Source organism: Lemur catta, chromosome 1 (assembly GCF_020740605.2).
Source record: "Lemur catta isolate mLemCat1 chromosome 1, mLemCat1.pri, whole genome shotgun sequence".
Classification (NCBI taxonomy): domain Eukaryota; kingdom Metazoa; phylum Chordata; class Mammalia; order Primates; family Lemuridae; genus Lemur; species Lemur catta.
In genome coordinates, this window is record NC_059128.1 from 286,120,589 (window position 1) to 286,144,133 (window position 23,545).

At 41.9% G+C, this 23,545-nt stretch overlaps 1 protein-coding gene across 3 annotated transcripts in view; it reads left to right on the forward strand.

Annotated features, from left to right (window-relative positions):
* The first annotated feature begins 11,198 nt into the window (after nucleotides 1–11,198).
* Nucleotides 11,199–23,545, forward strand: part of DIP2A (disco interacting protein 2 homolog A) — an 81,044-nt gene continuing 68,697 nt past the window's right edge. For all 3 annotated transcript variants that reach the window (XM_045540877.1, XM_045540876.1, XM_045540878.1), the window contains exons 1-3: nucleotides 11,199–11,270; nucleotides 17,630–17,749; nucleotides 22,409–22,528. In XM_045540877.1, coding sequence (XP_045396833.1) covers nucleotides 22,462–22,528 — 67 coding nt within the window. In that variant the 5' untranslated portion in view covers nucleotides 11,199–11,270; nucleotides 17,630–17,749; nucleotides 22,409–22,461. The remainder of the gene's footprint in view (nucleotides 11,271–17,629; nucleotides 17,750–22,408; nucleotides 22,529–23,545) is intronic.

Sequence of the window (23,545 nt, forward strand, 5' to 3'; positions counted from 1 at the left end):
GGAGCCAGCAGGTGGACTCTGGAAAACCGATGAAAACTACATCCTTTTCTCACCACCACCTGCCGTCCAAAGGAGGCACTGTCCCTCTGCTTCTGACTGCCCCATGCCTGTCTCCCCTCATCAGACAGTTCCCACCATTCTGACTTCCCGGAATCTAGACTGCTACAAATTTCCTTTCAATCTTTAAAACTTCTTTGCCCATTTCACAAGATTTGAAATGGTCATTCACCCCAAATCTGCTGTGACCCACCCTAGATCTGCTTCCTCTAACACTGAGCATACTTCCTGCCCCGTCTGATGGCTCTCTCCACTTCCCTCTCCTTCCTGAGCTCTTCCCCGCACCGGTTTGTGTCTGCACTTCTGGGCCGGGACCCAGCGCCTTCCGTGGCACTTTCTCCAAATGGACCGAAGCTGGTGCCAACTCTACAGATTGCTCATCCTCTATTTGTTCCAAAAATGCACATGGGAGAAAAAACTTAATGCACCAGGGTAGGGTCACCTAAGACAATAATACATAGCAGTTAGAACGAGCCAGAGCTACCTGTATTAACATAATCATGATTTTTAAAACATATTATTGAGATAAAAAGCAAATTTCAGAAAGATTCATATAGATCATTTACATAAAGTTTTAAAACATGCAAAACAATACATAAATTGTTTAAGGATATATGGAAATACAATAAACTGATAAAACACCAAATTCAGGAGAGAAGTTGGGGGGATGGGAGATGTAATCAGAGAGTGGAGTTTCAACTCTCTCCGTAATGGTTCTTCATAAAAAGATCTGAAGCTAATGTGGCAAAATCTTAATTTTTGGAAAAGTTGGGTGGTAGGTACATGGCTGTGTATGCCATGATTCTCACAAGTTTTTTTGTGTTTGAAATATTTCATAATTAGCAAAAAACAAACAAGCAGTCATCCACATTCATAAGTTTCTAACTTTTAAAAGACTTTCAAACTGAAGTCTGTGGTGAGCTAACTTGCAGTTCCCACAGATCCGAGTACCTGCTCAGCGTGAGTGCCTGTGTACTTTCTACAGTACTCATGAGCTGATCTAAGTCATGCCACTTAACTGAAGTAAGACCTGAACATGCATCAGGACATAAAGTCAGATAAAGATGTCACAGTGAATGGTAACAAGACTCTTTCATAAAAATATGACTCTTGGCTAACAAGTTTATATGACATAAATGTATAAATAGATAATAAACCTTTTAAAATAGCAGACATTTAGTAGAAGAATATTTTTAAACATCATTTGGTGAGCTAAAGCCACATTGTGGTATAATTCTTAGTGGACTCTCATGATTAGAACTTAAACTAACCTTGCAACTGGAAGGAGAACTTAGATATCATCCACTACAGTGGTTTCCCAGTTTTTCAGCCGCACACCTTCCATTCAAATGAACTCTCTGGAGGTGTATAGTGGAAAAGCAGCTCCGGTTGAGCAGAGGTGGGGCCTGCTCTCTGAATGCCCCCTTGCCCAGACAGCTGGTCGTGCCTTCTAAGGGAGGCTGAGCAGGAGGATCACTTGAGCCCAGCAGTTCAAGGTTGCAGTGAGCTATGATGACGCCAGTGTGCTCCAGCCTGGGCCATAGCAAGACCCTGTCTCTTAAAAAAAAAAAATGCTGTGTGAGCTCTCTGTCTGTGTGTCTGTCTTTCTCTGTGATTTACAAAGATTATTCTGCAGTATGTGAAAAGGAGATTGGAGGAGTCAGAAATTGCAGGGCAGAAAAGTTAGCTTCAAGGACCCATTACAGTCATTCAGGGCAAGAGAATATGTTGGCCTGGACAGGGCTGAGCCAGGGGCATGGAGAGGATCCTCAGAAGTGGAGCCACGTTCTGGCCACACTCACTCTGATCCCGGAGGTTGATGTACCCCTGCTAGGCCATGGATGTATAAGAACGATCATTTAATTTCTATGGACAGCCACTTGGTCAGGGTAAATCTGAAAACGTTGATTTGGAGAGGAAAGTCTAGGAAGCACATGTTCTTTTTCCTAATAGCATAGCAAAATTCTATATTTATATACATATTTTTAGTGGTTGTCCACTGTAGTGTGCTGAGTAATGGCCCCAAAGATGTCAGGTCCTAGTCCCTGGGACCTGTGAGTGAATGTTACCTTATTTGGAAAAAGGGTCTTTGCAGATGTGATTAAGTTAAGGATCCTGAAGTGAGTTATCCTGGATTTTCTGAGCAGACCTTAAATGCCATCACAAGTGTCCTTAGAAGAGAGGAGGCAGAGGGAGCTTAGACACACGCACAAGAGGGAAACCCATGTGAGCACTTAGGCAGAGTGGGGTGAAGAGGCCACAGGCTGAGGAATGTCAGCAGTCATTAGGAGCTGGAGTATAGCCCTCATGTCACCTTCATTTTGACTCATTGAGACTTATTTTGGACTCTGGCTTCCAGAACTATGAGAGAATAAATTTCTCTTGTAAGCCACTAAGTTCATGGTAATTGGGTATAGCAGCCAAAGGACATTGGTCCACCAACCTCAAGGTGTGTGACATTCTTAGAGGAAAAAGTGTTTTCTTTCATTTTTTTATTACCTCTTTGATTATGAATTCTATTGGCGGTCTGAAGTATTTTTGTCTTTTCCTTCATGGCTGGTGCTTTTTGTGTCCTGTTTCAGAGATCTTTCTCTACCTCAGGGTCAGGAAGATATTCTGTGTTAGTTTTTAGAAGCTCTGTTGTTTTATCTCTTGCATGTAGATGCATAATCCACCTGGAATTGTGCGTGGTGGGAGAGGAGTCCTTTCATTTCTGTGGATGTGGGTATTCAGTTGATCCAGAACATTTATGGAAAAGGCCGTCTTTTCTTCACTGGGCTGATGTCTGCTTTATGGGTCTGCTTGTCCATCTGAGCGACTCCACTCTGTCTCTGCATTTGGTAGAATGAGTCTGTCTCTTTACTTTTGTTTTTCAAGCTTGATTTAGTTCATCTTGGCCCTCTGCATTTTCATGTATACTTTAGAATCACTTTGTCAGTTTCCATACAAAAAATCTGTAAGAATTTTGGTTGGAATTACTCAGACTGACTCTAAAAATCTATGTGGAGAAAAATTACATTGTTCTCGTATTGAGTCTTCAGATTCATAAACATGGTATATCTTTTCATTTCTTTAGATCTTTAATTTACCTGATGAATGTTTTTAGTTTCTGGGTAGTGGTCTTATACATCATTCACTAAATTTATTCCAGGATTTGAGATACAGTATTTTTCAGTTCTAGAATTTATGTTGTTTTTTATTTTTAATTCATAAATCTACTTTTTAATTTCTTGAACATACTGATCATGGTTATTTTAAAGTTCCATTATGTATATCTTCCTATAATTGTTTCTCATGGTTTTTAGTAATAGCTTTTTGTTCCCCTATATGGCTAGTTATTTCTGATCAAGTGCCAGACATTGTATATGTGGTGATGATTTGTGACCATAAAGAGTTTATTTTTGCTTCTGGCAGGTCGATGGGCTGGGGTGCATGCGTTCCAAGATCACTTTAATCCACATGTGGGGAAAGTGATTTGAGGCTGACTACAGTCCCTGTAAGGGCGGCTCTATTTTCAGTTCATACCCAAGGTATGGTCCTTCCAAGTCCCAGAAAACAATTTGGGGTGCTTTCCAGGTCCCCCCCCTCGGTGAGCTCCCAGGTCCCTGACTCTGTCAAACCTTTGCTTAGTTCAGTTACTTGGTTGTTACTTTGTTACTTTTCAACTTGGCAGACCCCTCCAGGGTGGCCTACAGTCCCTCACTTCTTTGTTAGTTCTGTAATGTCTTCAGGTGTAAAGGTAATTTCTAATGCAGTCTTTATAGTTGTCTTCAACTGGGAGAGTTGGTCTGAGCCCCCTGATTCTGTCATAGCCATAAATGGAATTCATGTGTGTGTGTGTATTCAGGTTAATGAACATATTTTGCATATTTTATTTAAAACTTTGAGATAAAATATTTGTTAAACTTAATATTTAGAAAGTCTGCTTTTAATTACAAATGCATGAGACAATAGACATTCAAACCCTACTATGGAAGCATATCTACTGTACATTCTTCAATGTTAAGCATAAATAATTTAAACTGCAGTCAGATCAGCTCTGCTTTTGTGTATTAGGTCTGTGTATGTAAGACCCCTGTTTGGAAACTTTAAGACTTAGAAAGCAGAATTTCCACCTGCTTATATTGAGTACAAAAACCACTTTTATCTGATCTCTGGCTGGTGCCTATGTGGGAGCAAATGGTGCCATCGTGCAACATATTAATCTTCACGAATTCCTTCGCCTTTTGTTCTGTGTCACAGGCTTGTAGGCTGCCTCATTTCTTTGTGGTGTTTCTCTTGAAGTTTTACAGTGGTCAGGTGTGAGCACCCCTCATTTCAGTGCCTCCTGCTCTTCCTTTGTTTCTGTGTGGGCACACACAGCTGCATGGCACGAGACCCTGCCATGGACCCAGGGTGGGCTTGTGTGGCCCAGATTGCGACACAGTGGAGACTTTGGACGCCTACTTTGGGAATAAAGCGAGGGCCAACACCCTTTCTAAAGGTGTAAACACTGGTAGCTGACTGGGGCCCACACTGGAGGTAGTCAAGGGGACCTGCTCAAGGGCAGACCACAGTGGGTTGGACCCTGCCTGGGCCCGTGGGGCTGCTGCCCACTGTGTCCTGCCCTGGGGGGAGGTGTGCTCCTCCGCCACACATGGTCCATGGTGGGACTGACTGCCTGAAGTATTTCTTTGTCAGATTCTCCTTGCAGACTCTGGAGGGCTGATTTGCAGTAAGTTTTGCTCTATTTGCCTGCCCTGCCTGTGGGTGCCTGCGGAGGTTCTGGTGCAAGTGCCCACCTTGTCTTGTTGTCCTGTCCCCAGTGCCCTTCCCTGGACTACTCTCCCTCACTCTGCCCTCCACCTCCACAGCCCCTCCTAGGCTACCTATGTGTTTTTTATTTTATTTATTAATTATCATATAATCAAATAGTATTTTTTTTCTGGTGTGTAGTTCTGTGAATTTCAACACATGTGTAGATTCATGTAACTGCCACTATAATCAGGATGCAGAAGTCGCCCCAGGACACTCCTCATGCTGCCCCTGCCTGGCAGCCACTGGTCTTTTCACTGTCCTGTGGTTTTGTCTTTTCAGGAATGTCATATAATTCACTCAGTGTAATGTCTTTGAGATTTATCCACATTTTTGTGTGTGTCAGTAGTCTCTTTTTATTGCCGAATAGTAGTTTTCCATGATGTGCTTTTATACTACAGTCTGTTTATCCATTCACTTGATATCTGGGCTGTTTCTAGTTCCTGGGGAATAAAGCTGCTATAAACATTTGTGTACAGGTTTTACGGCCGGGCGCGGTGGCTCACGCCTGTAATCCTAGCTCTGGGAGGCCGAGGCGGGTGGATCGCTCGAGGTCAGGAGTTCGAGACCAGCCTGAGCAAGAGTGAGACCCCCGTCTCTACTAAAAATAGAAAGAAATTATCTGGCCAACTAAAAATATATATACAAAAAAATTAGCTGGGCATGGTGGCTCATGCCTGTAGTCCCAGCTACTTGGGAGGCTGAGGCAGTAGGATCGCTTAAGCCCAGGAGTCTGAGGTTGCTGTGAGCTAGGCTGACGCCACGGCACTCACTCTAGCCCGGGCAACAAAGTGAGACTCTGTCTCAAAAAAAAAAAAACATTTGTGTACAGGTTTTTATATGAACATATACTTTTATTTCTCTAGGGTAGATAATCAAGAGTGGAATTGCTGGGTCATCTGGTGAGTGTATGTTTAACTGTACAATTATGTACTTCTAAACTGTTTTCTGGAGTGGCTATACCATTTTGCATGCCCACCAGCAGTGTATAACGGTGTTCCTGTTGTTCCACAATCCTTGTCAGCAGTTGGTATTGTCAGTATTTTTATATTTTAGCCATTCTAATAGGTTTATAATGGTACCTCATCGTGGTTTTAATTTATATTTTCCTAGTAGAAGAAAAGTAAGAACAGAAATCAACGAAATTAAAAATGGAAAAACAATAGGAAAAAAAGCAGTGGAACCAAAGCCTGGTTCTTCAAAAAGATAATAAAATTGATAAAGTCTAACAAGACTGACAGGTAAAAAATACAGATTACCAAAGACAGAAAAAACACAGATTACCAAAATCAGGAATGAAAGAGGCGATACCACAGTAGACTGCACAGACATTAAAAGGTTGATGACAGAATCTTAGAACAACTGTATCCATATACAGTCACATGCTGTATAACAACATTTCAGTCAACGGCAGACTGCAGATACAGCAGTGGTCGCATGAGACTACACTGGAGCTGAAAATTCCAATTGCCTACTGATGTAGCTGTTGTAACGTAGTGGTACAACACATTCCTCACGTTGGTGGCGACGCTGGTGTAAACAAACCTACTGCGCTGCCAGTCGTATGAACGTGTAGCATATACCGTTATGTGCAGTACATGATACTCAATGAATGATAAACGACCGTGTTACTGGTTTATGTAGTTACTATATTTTTATGGTTATTTTAGAGTGTACTCCTTCTACTTCTTACTTTTTAAAAGTTAACTATAAAAGAGCCTCAGGCAGGCCCTTCAGGAGGTATCTAGAGGGAGGTGGTGTTACCACAGGAGATGACAGCTGTGTGCCTGTTGCTGCCTCTGAAGACCTGCCAGTGGGACAAGACGTGGCGGTGAAGCCAGTGACACAGATGGGTGGTCCTGACCCTGTGCGGCCCTAGGCTGGTGTGCGTTTGTGTCTTAGTTTTTAATAAGAAAGTTTAAAAAGTAAAAAAGTGTAAAAAATTTAATGGAAAAAAGCTTATAGAGTAAGGGTATAAAGAAGGAAAATATTTTAATTAATAATTTGTGTTTTAAGCTAAATGTTATTACAAAAGAATCCAAAAGTAAAAAAATAATTTTTAAATTTTTTATAAAGTAAAAAGTTACAGTAAGCTAAGGTTAATTTGTTATTGGAAAAAAATTTTAAAGTAAATTTAGTGTAGCCTAAGAGTACAATGTTTCTAAAGCCTGTGGTAGTGCATAGTGATGTCTTAGGCCTCCATGTCCACACTCCACTGACTCACCCAGAGTAGCTCCCAGTCCTGCAAAGCTCCATTCATGCAGTTGTACCGTTTTAAAAATCTTTTATGCCTTATTTTTACTGCACCTTTTCTATGTTTAGATACACAAATATTTACCATCGTTTTACTACAGTCACATGCTGTCCAGGTTTGTAGCCTGGGAGCAAGAGGCTGTACCATGCAGCCTAGGCATGTAGTAGGGTCTTGTGCGTAACACACTCTGTGATGTTCATACAACAACAAATCATATAAGGATGCATTTCTCAGAACGTGTCCTGATGTTGTTAAGTGATGCATGACTGGTCTTTCAACAACTTAGATGAAATGACAAATTCCTTGAAAACCACAAACTACCAAAACTTACCCATAATGAAACAAATAAGCCAGATAGTCCTGTAACAATTAAATAAATTGAATTCACGCTTAAAAACTTTTTGGAAAACAAATCTTCAAATCCATATGGTTTCATTGGCAAATTTTATCAAACATCAGAAAAAGAAATAACACCAATTCTACATGTCTCTCCCATATATTTTAAAACTTTTTACCTTGAAATAATTTTAGACTCATAAGAAGTTGCAAAAATAGTACATAGAATTCATCTGGTTTCCCTCAATAATGTCTTATGTAACCAAAACACATTGTCAGAATCATCTTCCATATATTCCTTTTTTTTTTTTTTTTGTTTGAGACAGAATCTCACTCTGTTGCCTGGGCTAGAGTGCCGTGGCGTCAGCCTAGCTCACAGCAACCTCAAACTCCTGGGCTCAAGCAATCTTCCTGCCTCAGCCTTCCCAGTAGCTGGGACTACAGGCATGTACCACCATGCCCAGCTAATTTTTTCTATATATATTTTTAGTTGTCCATATAATTTCTTTCTATTTCTAGTAGAGATGGGGTCTCACTCTTGCTCAGGTTGGTCTCAAACTCCTGACTTCGAGCCATTCTCCTGCCTCAGCTTCCCAGAGTGCTAGGATTACAGGTGTGAGCCACCACACCCAGTCTATATATTCTTAATTACAAAGAATTATGTGTGCTAAAAAATTTAAAGGATTCAATAGTGTGAAAAGTGAAGTCTGTCTTATACACTACCCAAAGCCAAATAAATCACTCCTTAGGGGTAACTACTATTAATAATGTGTTGTGCATCCCTCCCAGACATTTTTTGCATATATACAAATATATACATCTGCATTTTTGTATACATAATTTTATTTATTTACTTTTACCAGAACAGGATCATTCTGTATATATATTGATTTTCAACTTGCTGTTTTTACTCAGTAGGATATCACAGGATATCACAAATCCACACGAGTGATACCCACCCCCAGACCCCCAAATACCGAGGTATTTTTTTATGACTGACAGTATTCTGTAGTAAAGATGTGTGGCAGCATATTTACCTGTTTTTTTTTTGATGGACAATTAGGTTGTTGCACCGTATGTGCTATTACATGCAGTATGCACGACCCATCTTTGTTCCTGTGACCTGAAGGGGTGGTCGTATTGCTGAGTCAAGGACTTGGTGAAAGCACTTGGGATTTGGTATCTGTAATCCTGAGTGAGACTGTTCTGCGGCAGTGGAGTTCAGCCAGAGACAGCATCATGCCCCACCTGGAGGGCTGGAAAGAACGGCTGCCGGCGCACATTCCGCCAGAGCACTCAGTCCTGGGGATGGGCCCGGGCTCCCTTCCAAAGCTCCACAGCTGCCTGGTGCTCGGCCAGGAGAGCTCTGCCTGTGCACGGGTTTCGCCAGCCCTCGAGTCAGGGTCACCAGTTCTGTGTGACCCTGTGGATTGGGGTGCTTGACTGTGCTGTTTGTCTGTTTAGTGTTAATGTAGCTTTGTTCTCCGAGAGAAAGCACTGCAGTTGGGGTCAGAACACTTGGATCTGAGTCCCTTTTCTGCTACTAATAGCATACTACCTTTGTGTCTGCATTCCATTTTGTAATTCTGTTTTAGTCGGGGTGGTTGGAAGCCTTGCCTTGCATCTGATGGAATGTGAAGTTAGCGTCCATTAAGTTGGATCCACGAAAATATGGTAACTGGTTACACGTGGAAGTGGAACAGCTGGTTAGGTTCAAATGTTTCAGTAAAAAAAAAAATGAGATGACTTTTGGGATATCTGGCACATCAAGCAGGTAGTTAGGATATTTCCTTTCTCCATGCTCCTTGGGTACCTTCACCATTTAACATTCATTTAAAATGGGAACATAAGGAACACTGTTGCTAGGACATGAATAATTTTCAAATACTCTGGAAAATCAACTGCTCTGCTTTTAAATATGGGTTTATCAGTTTTAATTTAATGTAGCAATATTTAGTTTTCATTTGAATTTGTCACATATTTTCAGATATTCCAGAGGAAACATTTTTTTTAGTAGATGATACTTTAAAAAATATGTGTACTTTAAAGTTGTGCACAAGTTGAAATTTAGTAAGTGAAATCATACGATATCCTGGACCAGATGAGGATTGTCACCGAAACACTGAGTGTGCTGGTGGCCAGTGACTGGCTCCAGGCCTGTGAGTGTCCAGTGAGGGGAAAAAAGACACACTTCCAAGGGGCACCAGCCTCAGAGCAGTGGACCAGGTGTGCTCATTGCATTCAGGATGGGTTGGTTTTAGAAATGGAAGGCTTTAGTGAAGAAAACAGCCAATCTAGTGAGGTTTGTGATGTAATGCCATTCAGGTCAAGTAAAAATACATTGACACAAAGCAGTATACGTTCTGCAGAATATATTAAAATTAAAAGACACTAAATGCAAAAAATAGTTGCCTTTGGTGGTAGGAGTGGAACATGGCAGACAAAGGAATAAGCAAACAGAAGGACAGACATACAGTGAGAGCTCAAGGCAGGGAGCTCTGTGGGGAGGGGCCTGACCAGGCGCAGAGGCTGTGCACAGAGGGCGCCTTTCAGCCCGGCCTGGACTCCCCAGCAGCTGCCCGCCTGGCCCACAGGCCCTGGCCCCACACTCTTCCGTGGGATGGCGCAGTACCCACCCAGAGGCTTCCAGTGAAGCTTAACTTGGTGTCAGACATTCAGAGGCATTAGTCTTTTCACACGACAAATCCTATAGTCAAAAATTCACCTAAAGGAAACACTTGGTTAAGCACTCAGTTACAGTAGCCTGTGTCTTCTCACGCATGGCAGTAAGTGCTTATTTTTTTCGGGGAGGGCTTAGAAAACACCAGAAACTCTGTATTGAGTGTTCACCAAAGAACAAGCTAGTAGTGAGAACTGTAAAGTATATTTCTGGTCTAAATAAAGTCTTTAGAACATCTCAGAGCCACCATGAGCGTTTCTAGTTTTGTGTAGGAAACCACACAGTGTGCTTAGATGAAGAGGTATTTCCATGAAGATACATATCCTGCCTCCATCTTAGGTGGTTTGATTTGCCTTCAGATGGCTTTTCCTTATGATAACTTATTGGACCGACAGCCCTTTTTCCTAAGTCCTCCCTGGCAGGGCCGGCGTCCCGTGGGTCCCTTACTCCAGTACTTCTGAAACTTGAACCTTCACAGCAATCACTTGAGGATCTTGATAAAATGCAGGTTTGAATTCTGTGGGTTTGGGTTGTGGCCTCAGAGTCTGCATTTTTGACAAGCTTCCAGGGCATGTTGATCACAATTTTACATACAGTAAAATTTACATACAGTAGAATTCACCCTTTCTGTTGTACAGTTGTATGAATTTTCGACAAACATATATTGTCATGTAACCATCACTACAGTCAGGACACAGAACACTTTCACCACTCTTCAGATTCCCTCGTCCTTTCCTCACTCCCAGCCCCGGACAGCCACCATCTGTCTCTAACTCCGTAGCTGTGTCTTTTCCAGGGTGTCACATAAGTGGAATATGCAGCATGTAGCCTTTTGAGAATGGCTTCTGTCACTCACCAGTGTGCCTTTGGGATCTGTCCAAATTGCTGTGTGTATCAGCAGTTTGTTCCTTCTTCCTGCTGAGTGGTATTCCATTGTATGGATCCATCGTAGTGTATTTATCCAGTCACCAGTTGAAGGACATTAATGTTGTTCTAGTTTTTTGATCATGAATTAATTTTTAATTAAAAAATTTTAGAACTTTAGAAGAAATGTAATTCTCTATTCCATTGTTTTAGGTGACATCACCCAAAAAGGATATGAAAAGAAAAGGGCCAAGCTGCTTGCACGTTACATACCACTTATTCAAGGTAAGGTCAGTATGTATATTCAGGTGTTTTGTAACAGTTATGTGGTCTCATAAAACTTGACTTAAAAATTGATTTTAGAGTTTAACATTGGTGAACAATGTTGAACCAAGTTTAAACATTGGTGTTTCATATTTTATTAAGGAATGGAAAAATACGTGTCTAACATGAAACAATAAAGTTCAAAGGCATAGAGTATAATTTACAGCTCTGTCTTGGTACAGATCTTGTTCCGAAATAGGATTTGTTTTATTTTTATGATAATAGGACAGCCGGACACGTTTCCTCACTAGGGCTAGAACAAATATTGTAAAGATGCCAGTTCTTCCCATGATAGGCTCATTTGTAGATTCAGTGCATTCATCATTTCATCAGATGTTTTTTGGTGGAACTTAACAAGCTAGTTCTGAAATCTATGTCCAAATGTGAAAGGTCAAGAGGTCTGAAATATGCGCAATAAAGGAGGAAGTGAGAGGAGCTGCCAGGTGGATGTGAGGAGTGAGTGCACAGCCCCCGTCGCTGAGGCAGGGTGGTTCGGGCGGGGCAGGCAGCGCAGACAAATGCGTTCACGCATGTGGACTCGGTGCCTGGGAGAGAAGCTTTGTGGCCATGGCGCTAGCACAGTTCCTTGTCCACACGTAAAACACACATTGGACACAAAATCAGTTCCAAGTACAGTAGGCCTAAATGTGAGTGAAAGACAAAAACTATAGAACCTTTAGAAGATCTTTCAGGAAAATCTCAAGATAGGATGGATTTCTTAAGTCACTGAAGGTACCAAAAGCGGCAACCATAAAGGGGAAGATTGATAAATTGTACTATATTAAAATTAAGAACTTGTTTTTTATCAAAAGTCACCGTAAAGAGATTGAAAAGTCAAGCTACCGAGTGTGGGGAGGCGGTTGTGACACAAATACCTGAAGAAGAGCTGGTGTCCAGAGTGTCGGGAGCCCCACTGTCCAACAGAGCTTTTTGCAGTAATGGCATGTTCTCTGGTCACTTCGTCCAGTACACTAAAAACTAGCACTTGAGATCTGGCTGGCGTGACCGAGACTAGATTTTTAATTTAATTTTAAGTAATCAAAACTTAAATAGCCCCAAAGTCCCCCAACATAAGAAAATGCCCAGTAGAAAAATGGGCAGAGACTCAAATAGGTATTTCATAAGTGGAAATCCTAACAACCAACAACCAAACGAAAAGATGCTTAACCTCCCTAGTAATCAGAGAAATGCAAATTAAAACCACAACCCACCATTCTGTCGTTGGAGAGGATTTGAACAGTGGGGTGTTGGCAGCCAGTATCATGTACTAAAGTTGAAGAAGTACAACGATTCTTCTTCAGTACGTCTGTGCCCTAGAGAAATTCCTGTTTGTTCGCACCTTGTACTGACTCCATGCACAAGAGTGTTTCGTTCTGTCCCTAAACTGCCAAGAGCTCAGACGTCATCAGCAGAGCTCATGCAGCGGAAAACGGAGGCCTGCGTGCACCAGCAAGGAGAGCCTCGTGAACGCAGTGGGAGCGAAAGGAACCATTACGAGGGAGAATAGCCAATATTCATTTCAAAAAACACACCAAACTGAGCTATTAAGGGACCTTAATAGAGAAAGACCTTAGTAGAGAAAGAAAAGCAACTGGTTTTCACAGAAGGCAGTGCTATTTCCTCACGGACGTGAGATTGGAGAGGGCCACCGGGGCTCCTGAGGCACTTGAGTGTGTACTCCTCAGCCTGTGCAGTTGTTACATTGTTCCTGGATAATATTCTTAAACAGTGTTAAACATGCTTTGTGCTGCCTATATTGCTGTGCTGTGTTTTATAGTAAATCAACAACAAGAAGATTGAGGAGGCTTTTCATATGCTGATATTTATTCATCCAAAATAAAACAAAAACTAACTCTGAGTAAAATTGGAATTGAAGGAAACTGTTAAAATGTTTTACAGGCCATTTGCCAAAAATCACCAGCAACCATCAAATTAAACAATTGCATACTGTAGCCGTTTCCGTCCCAAGCATGGTTAACAGAAACACTTGCTGTGCCCACTCTCCCTCCACATTGTTTTGGTGGTCACAGCTGATGCAGTAAGGTGGGGAACAAAGAATAATCATTAGAGAACAAAAGACAACGGTCTGTATATATGGGTGTTAGTATTTTATAACTTGAAAACCCAGGGGGCTCAGCTTATTTAACTCTTAGAATGAGTAAGAGTTTTTGGTTTGATAGATGAAAAGATAGAAAACAAATATGGAAGAATCAATGGCTTTTCTCTAGCAATATTTCTGTTATAAAATAAGAAAAAATCTCCTTCATAATGAAAATAAACTGTCAAATGCTTATTAATACATTTAGCAAGAACCTATATTAGGATGATAAAATCTACTTGAAAGAAACTGAGACCCTAGTACATGAAGAAACATAACAATTTCCTAAATGGAAATTCTTAATACATACTGTGAAACAGGCAGATTTATCCAAATTAGTATATTAAAATAATGTAGTTATAGCCTGATTTTTAATTAGGCTGATTTTTTCCCTAAACCTAGAATTGGAAATAATACTCATTAGAAGGAGAAAAGTTCTAAGAGTGGCCAATAAATTTTTGAAAAAGAAAGCTGGTGGTAAAGGGTCAGTATGTGAGGTGTCACACCTGATTGCAGGTGCGTTACAGTAGAAGCAGAAGGGCACTGGCGTGCGGAGCAGACAGCCAATCTCGGGGAGAAGGGCCCAGAAATGATTTGAGAAGGTGTGAAGGAGGAAGAATTTATTTAATTGTTGGTGCTGTTTTCTGGAGGCAAGAACCCTCTTCCTCTCCACTGTTAGTGAAGATAAATTCAGAAGGATTAAAGCTCTAAATATGTTTTTAATTATAGAAATTACAAAATTCAGAAAAACATTTGACTAACTTTCTGAGTGGGGATTGTCTTCATGAGTAAGACAGGAGACCTGGAAGCCAGAAAGGAAAAGAGACAGGTATGATTGAGAAACGTGAACATTGCAGAGTGACTGAGCTTCCATTAGCTGCCACGTAGTCCAGGGTCTGTAGCCATCCAGGGTGGGCAGTCCAGGGTGGACAGTCCAGAGTACATAGCAGTCCAGGGTGGACAGTCCAGAGTACATAGCAGTCCAGGGTGGGCAGTCCAGAGTACATAGCAGTCCAGGGTGGACAGTCCAGAGTACATAGCAGTCCAGGGTGGGCAGTCCAGAGTACATAGCAGTCCAGGGTGCGCAGTCCAGAGTACACAGCAGTCCAGGGTGGACAGTCCAGAGTACATAGCAGTTCAGGGTGGGCAGTCCAGAGTACGTAGCAGTCCAGGGTGCGCAGTCCAGAGTATATAGCAGTCCAGGTGGACAATCCAGAGTACATAGCAGTCCAGGGTGGACAGTCCAGAGTACATAGCAGTCCAGGGTGGGCAGTCCAGAGTACATAGCAGTCCAGGGTGCGCAGTCCAGAGTATATAGCAGTCCAGGTGGACAATCCAGAGTACATAGCAGTCCAGGGTGGACAGTCCAGAGTACATAGCAGTCCAGGGTGGGCAGTCCAGAGTACATAGCAGTCCAGGGTGCGCAGTCCAGAGTATATAGCAGTCCAGGTGGACAGTCCAGAGTACATAGCAGTCCAGGGTGGGCAGTCCAGAGTACATAGCAGTCCAGGTGGGCAGTCCAGAGTACATAGCAGTCCAGGGTGGACAGTCCAGAGTACATAGCAGTCCAGGGTGGGCAGTCCAGAGTATATAGCAGTCCAGGTGGGCAGTCCAGAGTACATAGCAGTCCAGGGTGGGCAGTCCAGAGTATATAGCAGTCCAGGTGGACAGTCCAGAGTACATAGCAGTCCAGGGTGGACAGTCCAGAGTACATAGCAGTTCAGGGTGGGCAGTCCAGAGTACGTAGCAGTCCAGGGTGGGCAGTCCAGAGTACGTAGCAGTCCAGGGTGGGCAGTCCAGAGTACGTAGCAGTCCAGGGTGCACAGTCCAGGGTAGGCAGTACGGAGTAGTGCCCCTAGTGGACCGGGAACGTGGGAACGTGGCATCCTAGGGGGTCTTTTAGCTGTGTAAAGTGAATGGAAGTTCAAAGAAGAGAAATTGTGGGTGGGCAATAAACATTAAATTATGTCCAGCTTCACTAGTAGATATGGAAATGTAAATTAAAGGGAACCATTTTCTCTTGTCAGATTGGCAAAATTGTAAAACTTTTTATAACATCTAGTCCTGATGAAGACTTGGGGAAATGGCACTTTCATACGTTGCTCGTAGGAGTGCGAATCGCTGTAATCTTTTTGGAAAGTCTTCTCTTGGTTTCTGTTAAAATTAAAAATATATCTACTTTTTCATCCAATAATGTCACACTGGTTTTTGTGTCTTTGTTGAACAAGTGAATCTGTCTCAAAGAATAAAAGCGGCTGGGCACAGTGGCTCACTCCTGCAATCCCAGGAGCATCACTTGAGCCTAGGATTTTGGCAACATAGAAAGAAACATAGGCCGGGCGCGGTGGCTTACACCTGTAATCCTAGCACTCTGGGAGGCCGAGGCGGGAGGATCGCTCGAGGTCAGGAGTTCGAGACCAGCCTGAGCAACAGCGAGACCCCGTCTCTACTAAAAAAAATAGAAAGAAATTATCTGGCCAACTAAAATACATATAGAAAAAATTAGCCGGGCATGGTGGCGCATGTCTTTAGTCCCAGCTACTCGGGAGGCTGAGGCAGTAGGATCGCTTAAGCCCAGGAGTTTGAGGTTGCTATGAGCTAGGCTGACGCCACAGCACTCACTCTAGCCTGGGCAACAAAGCGAGACTCTGTCTCAAAAAAAAAAAAAAAAGAAAGAAAGAAACATAGAAAGACCCTGTTTCAAAAAAAAAAAAGAAAGAAAGAAAAGAAAAAGAATAAAAGCACCCACATTTTGGAATATACATGTAAGGATACCATTTGCATATATATCACTTTGCAATATGCCTGTTTATAATCCATCCATAATGCATAAGACTCTATGTATTCTCCATTACGAACTTTCAAGTAGTTTTGTCCCGTCATGAAAAGCAAAAAGCCAGTAGGAGTACTACTCAGTATTGCCATATATGTTTATGTACATATATGTGTACATATATAATATGTGTACATACATGTAGGTATATGTATGTGTGTATGCTCAAATTTTGGAGAGTTAAGCTTTGACTTCGGGAGAGGGAGTTGCTCTAACGCTGCATAACTCACCACCCTGAAGTGCGTGTAGCACTTAAACAGCGTCAGCAGCATCTTTTCTGCTCACAGATCTGGCCTTTAGGACCGGCTCAAACGTTAACTTGACCTTGTCCACAGAGCCAGAGCTGGGTGCTTGAGTTCAAGATGCTGTCCCCTGAGGGCTCCTGAACCACAGCGTGGCTGCAGGGTGGGCAGATACTCAGAGCCAAGCACCTAGCTCCCCACACCTGCTGAGTCTCCCTCGGTCCTCAAGGGGCCTCCAGTGTGGGGCTCGGTGTGCTGAGTGTGGCGTGTGTTGCTGCAGAACCAGGTGGGGCTGTGCTGCCTTTCCCAACCAGCCTCAGAAGCCACCCAGCATCACCTCTGCCACGCCGTGCCTGTGGGGCGGTCAACGACCTCCCCGGGTTGGAGGCAGGATGGGCTCTGCCTCTTTTCAGGGAGTGGGAAGGGCTAGAAAAGCAGTGGGACTGGAGTCCCTGCTGGCCATTTTTTTGAAATGTTTTGAAACAAAGGCTAAAGTTAAACATTATTTTTGTTGAGAGTGAGGGCCTGGGGGTGGAGCTTGGAGAGCAGGTGACATGCCGGTCATTGCACTGTCATCGCAGGGCCTGGAGGCAGAGCAGGCAGGGGCAGCAGGGCAGGCGAGGGCAGGGGGGCCGCAGCCCCCTCTGAACAAGCCTGTTTTGGGGCACCTTGTATCCTCTCTCTGCTCTTTTCTCCACTTTTCCACCTTCTCTGTTTGTGGCGGAGGGCTACTGATGGCCCCCCAGTGACTGTTGAGTAGGCTGTTTCTCAGGGTTTGCTGACACCATGGACAGTGCTGGGAAGAAGTAATACAGGCCATTTCAGATTTGGGAAACACCCACGATAAACGGCTTTCCGTGGAGAATCTGGGAGGCCAGGGCTCACACTCTGAGGGCAGGACAGCGGCTTGGTCGTCAGGCTGGGCTGGGCAGTGTGGGGCGAGGAGGACGTCGGAGTGGGCCTTGCCTGTGACCCACAGCATCCACACGTCCACCACCAACTTCCAGGTTAAAGATTCTTCTATGCAGGTTTGGCAGAGTGTATGTTGTGTAACGATCGATGAGAAATGTATGCTGTTTTAAATGGACTTTTTCATAATTGGAAAAGCAAATTGTTTACACAGTATTCTCCTAAAATTGTGTTTCAGGCCTAGACCCATCTCTGCAAGCAGAGAATAGAACCCCCGGGCCCTCACAGACCACGGCTGCTGCACCCAAACAGCAGAAGTCTCGGCCCACCAACTCACGGGATGAGCGCTTCCGGTCAGGTAGGCTCACGGCCTAGGTAGTGAGGAGGGCAGGTGGGCCTGGCACTCTTAGACTCTGGCCATGAAGGCTGTCAGATATTGTTTCTTTGCTGAAATACCTGCCTGAGAAATTATTTTCAGTTGAGCAATAATGTACGTAACACTTTTCAGGAAAAACATTTGACCTTCACATAACCACAGTCTGTTTGAATGTATTATGTAGCTTAAGTGTTGTTTTCTTAAAGGATGCCCACTAAAATCTCTGGAGAAATCTTCCTCCCACTCTCACTAGAATGATTTCTTTAAACATTGTTGTACATTTTTCCACCTAGAGCTTTGGGGTTGCTGTTTGTAATTTTTGTGCCTATGGAATAGCTTTACTACTAGGTGTAAGTGTTTTAGTATTTCTTTTTCTTATTTTGGAGGTTTCTTTCATTCTGTTTGGCAGTGCTTTTATGAATATTTAAATTTGTATCTGATATTTTATTTGAATTATCAGAATGCCCACTGGGAAAAATTCATTTTTCTATTATAAGTTATATATTAAGTTTTGAGCACTTTATTTAACAAAATTTCTACCACTTTATAATTGTATGTTTCCTTTATATTTAAGATCTTTCAATAAGACCTTTTCAGAAAAACTTTCAACAGGGATAAAAAAAAAAAAATGGTCATTTTTAAGAATGTCCAAAAAGGACATTAAGATTTTAAATGTCTTCTCAACATGGGAATATGAAAAAATGGTCTAAGAAATATTTGACCAGATAATTTCTTACCAATTTGATACACATTTAAAAAAACTTTTTCACATGGAAAAGTTCTTTTCTACATATAAAAATAATATATGCTTAATATTAAATGTATATAAAATATTATACCAAGTTTAAGGACAAAGGTAAAAATCACACAAAATCTCCGAATCCTGAGACAGCTGCCCTCAGAATTCCACTGAGCACTGTTTTCTTCAGCATGTGTGCAGATAACATGCACTTGGACATACACTTTCCGTGAACGGGGGCCATAGGAAAGGCCGCCTGCCTTCCCCTCTCCCCACAATGTCCCCCCAACCCTGTCCACACTCATGTAACTGGTGCTGGTAAACTTGTTTCTGCCCTTGTGAGCCTTGTACTAGGTATGTTCTTTATTGTCTAATACAAGTCCATGTCATAAATGTGATGTGCCAGTATTTTCTCCCAGGGTGTGGTTTGTCTTTATATTTCCTTAAAATGTCTTTTGAAGAGCAGAAGTTTTTAATTTTGATTAAGTCTAAGTTATCAATTTTTAAAAATGGATTGTGCTTTTTTTCTTATGTAGGTTTTTTTTTTTTTTTTTTTTTTGGAGACAGGGTCTCGCTCTATTGACCAGGCAGGGAGTGTAGTGGCATCATCATAGCTTACAGCAGCCTGTAACTCCTGGGCTCAGGTGATCCTCCTGCCTCAGCCTCTTGAGTAGCTGGAACTACAGCTGCATGCCACTATGCTTGACTAATTTTTAACTTTTTTGTAGAGACAAGGTCTTATTATTGTCCAGGCCAGTCTTGAACTCCTGGCCTCAAGTGATCCTCCTGCCTTGGCCTCCCAAAGTACTGGGATTACAGGCATGAGCCACTGTGCCTGGCCCATTGTAGAAGTTTATAGTTTTAGGTTTTACTCTTAGGTCTATGATCTGATATTTAGTTATTTTTAGTATAAGTGCAGGGTGTGAACCAAAGTAGTTTTTTTTTTTTTTTGCATGTAAATATCCATCCAATGGTTCCTGCACCATTCCTTAAGAAGACTGCCTTCTCCAGTGAATTCCCTATGCACTTTTTTCCTAAAAGCAGTTGCACATATACATGTGCATATATTTCTGGACTCTCTGTTCTATTAATCTATTCATCTATCTTTAAGGCAAAACTGTGCTTCTCTTAATGATTGTAGCTTAATCATAAGTGTTAAAATCAGTAGTGTTAGTCTTCCAGTTTGTTCCTTATCCATGTTTCTTTGTATTTAATGTGTCTTATTTTCTCTGGCACTTTTAAGATTTTTCTCTTTATCACTGTGCAGTGGACTGAATTGTGTCCTTCCCAAAATTCATACATTGAAGCCCCTAAACCCCCATGGGATGGTATTTGGAGCTGGGGCCTCTGGGAGGTGATTAGCTTGAGATGAGTTCGTGAGGGTAGAGCCCTCACTCTGGGATTAGTGCCCTTGTAAGTAGAGACATCAGAGAGCTTGGCTTCTCCCGCACCCCGTCACCATCTGAGGACACAGGGAGAAGGCAACGTATACAAGCCAGGAGGAGAGACCTCACCAGAAACCAGCCATGCTGGCTCCATGATCTTGGACTTCCAGCCTCCAGAACTGTGAGAAGATAAATTGCTGTTGTTGAAGGCACCCAGTCTGGTCTGTGGTATTTTATTATGACAGCCGAGCAGACTAAGAAACGGTGGTTTTGAGTGGTCTGGTTATGATGTGCTGGTGTAGTTTTCTTTTGCTTATGCTTGGGGTTTGTTGAGTTTCTTAGATCTGTTGGTTTATATCCCATCGTGCTGATATTGTCCAAATGTTTAGTTCTGGGTTGTTTTGTGTACATTTATGTTTTTCTTTTTTTCTAAGACAGCACTGTGGGAGTCATAGCTATGTCCGTATCTGTTGAGGCCTCCCGGGTTTGTCTCTGGTGCTCCCCTTCTGTTGCACACTTTCTTCCATGAGCGTTTTCAGTTGAGTCCTTACGTGTCGATGCTTTTGAAGCATTGTATGTCTGAAAATATGTTTATTAAACCCTCATGTTTAAATAATTTGGCTGGATCTAAAATTCTACGTTCAATACTTTTTCGTTCCGTACAATGTTGCCTTCTTGTACCTGGTTACTATTATTGTCAGCCTATTGCTTAATCCTTCAAGGTGATTTGCTCTTTTTCTCTAGAAGCTTTTGGAATTGCCTTTTCCATAAATTTTATTTCAATTAGATGTGAATTTTTCATCTTTCTTGATTAGCAGCCTACAAGCCATTTAAATGTAAGGTTTTTAAATGTTTTAAAACATTTGTTAGGGAAAATTTTAAACACATGCAAAAATGGCCATCATAGCATGATAGCACCCCAGACCCACTGTGCCACTGCACCAGCTCTCAGCCACACTCAGTCCTGGCTTCCTCCGGGCCCCGCCTACTTCCTCCCTTCCCACGGGGTTCCAAGCCAATCTCAGACGTGCTGTTTCATTTAGATGTCATAACATTCTTGGTCTCTGTATCTAAAAAGAAATTATTTCTAAAAGATAATGCTATTATTCCAAAAAATTAACAATCATTCCTTAATATCGAATATCCAGCCAATGTTCAAATGGCTTTTTACAATCAAGTTTATTTGGACCCAGGATCTGAGTAGGATGTACACGTCGTGGCTGGATGATGTGTGTTTGCTGGGCCCTGTTTGTGCAGTGGCTCCTCCATGGTGTAGCCTGCTGTGCCCCTTAGCTGGCCAGGCTTGACGTGAGTCCACTGTGATTTCCAGCCACTCCAGAGACTCCATGGTGGGTGCTCCGTGTCCCTGTCCTGTCTGACTCTGCCCCTCACCGTTTGATGCTCTCGGTCCCTAGATCTGCTGTTTCCTCAGGGCTACAAATGGGGAAACCCAAATTCTGCCATTTCTTCTTTATTCAAAGGCTGGAAGACTTCTGTAAAGAGAAACTTCCCTTCATTTACTACTTGGTATAGGAAAGTTGAGATAAATATTTAATTCTTTCCATTTATTTAATAGTTTTAAAAATAATGGTCTGGGTCACTGGCATCTGTCTATGGCAACCAATTAGTTTTGTTTCCTCTTTTCCTTTCCTTCTTTTCTTTTATCTTTTTTTAGTATCATATCTGATGTTTCAATCCATTATAGCATTTATCCTTATTGATATTCAAATTTTCCCATCTTTGGCCATTGGGAAGCTCTTTGAATTGGCTCCTGTTGTTTATTTGACCATGTCCTTGTTGCCTGTTAGGATAAGATGCTCTAGTCTCATCCTGGGCATCTCCTTCCCTGCGTTGGAATCTGCCATTTCTCAGGGTTTTTAAGGTGAGGATGGTGTTTTATGACCACAGGGCACTAGGGCTGTGATTGCTGTTGGGCTGCAGGGTCCCTACCTCCTTCACCTGCATTCGCGTCTCCTCTCTCCCTCAGGAGCGTGCAGGGCTCCAGGGTCGGTGGAATCAGACAACCACGTGCTCTTCATTTGCTGTGTCCCATGTGACTCACAGAACACCTTCGTGTGGCAGTGGCCTCACTGCCATCAACAATGCGACCACAGAGTTGAACAGTTTTTATGCAGTTCTTTTGTCCTTAGTAGATATTTCTGGAGAGACAGGTTGGACAGTCTAAGTGCAGTGTTTTAACGGTCAGCTGGAATAGTTTAAGCTAACAGGTAGATATACATTGAGGCTCATTTGTTTCACTTTATTTTCAAATTTGGGGATTTGTTTTTTTATTTAGTTTTGATTTATGACTACGGACTTATTTACATGGTTCCAAAATCAAATCTACAAACAAAAGAATATTTAAAGAAATCTAGAACCAACATGCGTTGATGGACAGATAGGCAAAGCTTCTATTCCTCTTATACCCAATAAAAACAAACAGAAACATGAAACTTAATTTGTTATTGCATAATCAATCTTGTAAAAAGTATTTTTACTGCTTTTCTTTCTTTGTAGATATCCACACTGAAGCCGTGCAAGCAGCTTTGGCCAAATACAAAGAGAGGAAGATGCCTATGCCTTCGAAAAGACGCTCTGTTCTTGTACATTCATCTGTGGAAACCTATACCCCTCCAGGTATTGAGAAACAATGTCAGGAATGGCTTTCATGGGTGTTTCACAAGACTGATGTTAAAATATGTGTTGCTCATTGAGTTAGAATATCCTTCTGGCCTGTAGTATAGAATTGGAAAATTTGGAGATGAAAAGTATTTGTAGATGTGCATATTTCTTACCTAAAAACCTGTGGTCTACACAGTATTATTCTTACCCAAATGGATACTTGCTTGCTACAGGACTTTTTGTGTGGATTTTAATATTTTTTTACTAGGTGCTCTTTATGTCTTTTAGTAAAGAGAAGAACCTAAAATAAGCACTTAGTGCAATGATAAAGTTTCCTAAATTAAGAATTTTAAATTATTCTCATCTTATTACCTATTATTTAATATGTTGTTACCAGGACTTCAGTGGGACATAAGACTATTTGGAGAGTTTTTGGTTTATGTTGTTGTTGTTACCATTAGAAATGAAAACTTCTATGTGGTATATTTTAAGCTTCCTGTTAAATTGTACCAAGATGTTGGTAATATCTAATGACTTCACATCCATGAACTTCAATTGCTGCTTACTGTGTTATTAAATAACAAAATAGTGACATTCATGTTTGGTTTGATGCATTTGGAATTACTACACAGTAAAAACAAATGCACCATATTCACAAGATGATTCAGTGAATTCAGTGTTTCGGTAACACTTTCTTCCTTTAAAAAAAAGACGTTTATTATTAAAAAAAAAAATCTTAGAAGTAGCTGTCAAATTATTATTTCTACTAAATACAGCTATATACACTAATCACTTGTAAAATAATTTTTTAATAATTAATTATAAGACCCATAATAAAATACACAGTCGTGCTGACTTGATGGAACCTTAATTCAAAGTTAATTAAGTAGTTGTCTCAGGGAAGGAATTCTTTCTAGAGATAATTCACTTCATTCCCCTGAGAGGACACATGTGGACAGGGCCATGGTCCCCCCCATGGCCACCACGGTGCCACTGGGGCACGTGCAGTGGCCAGGACACTGCGCCTACACT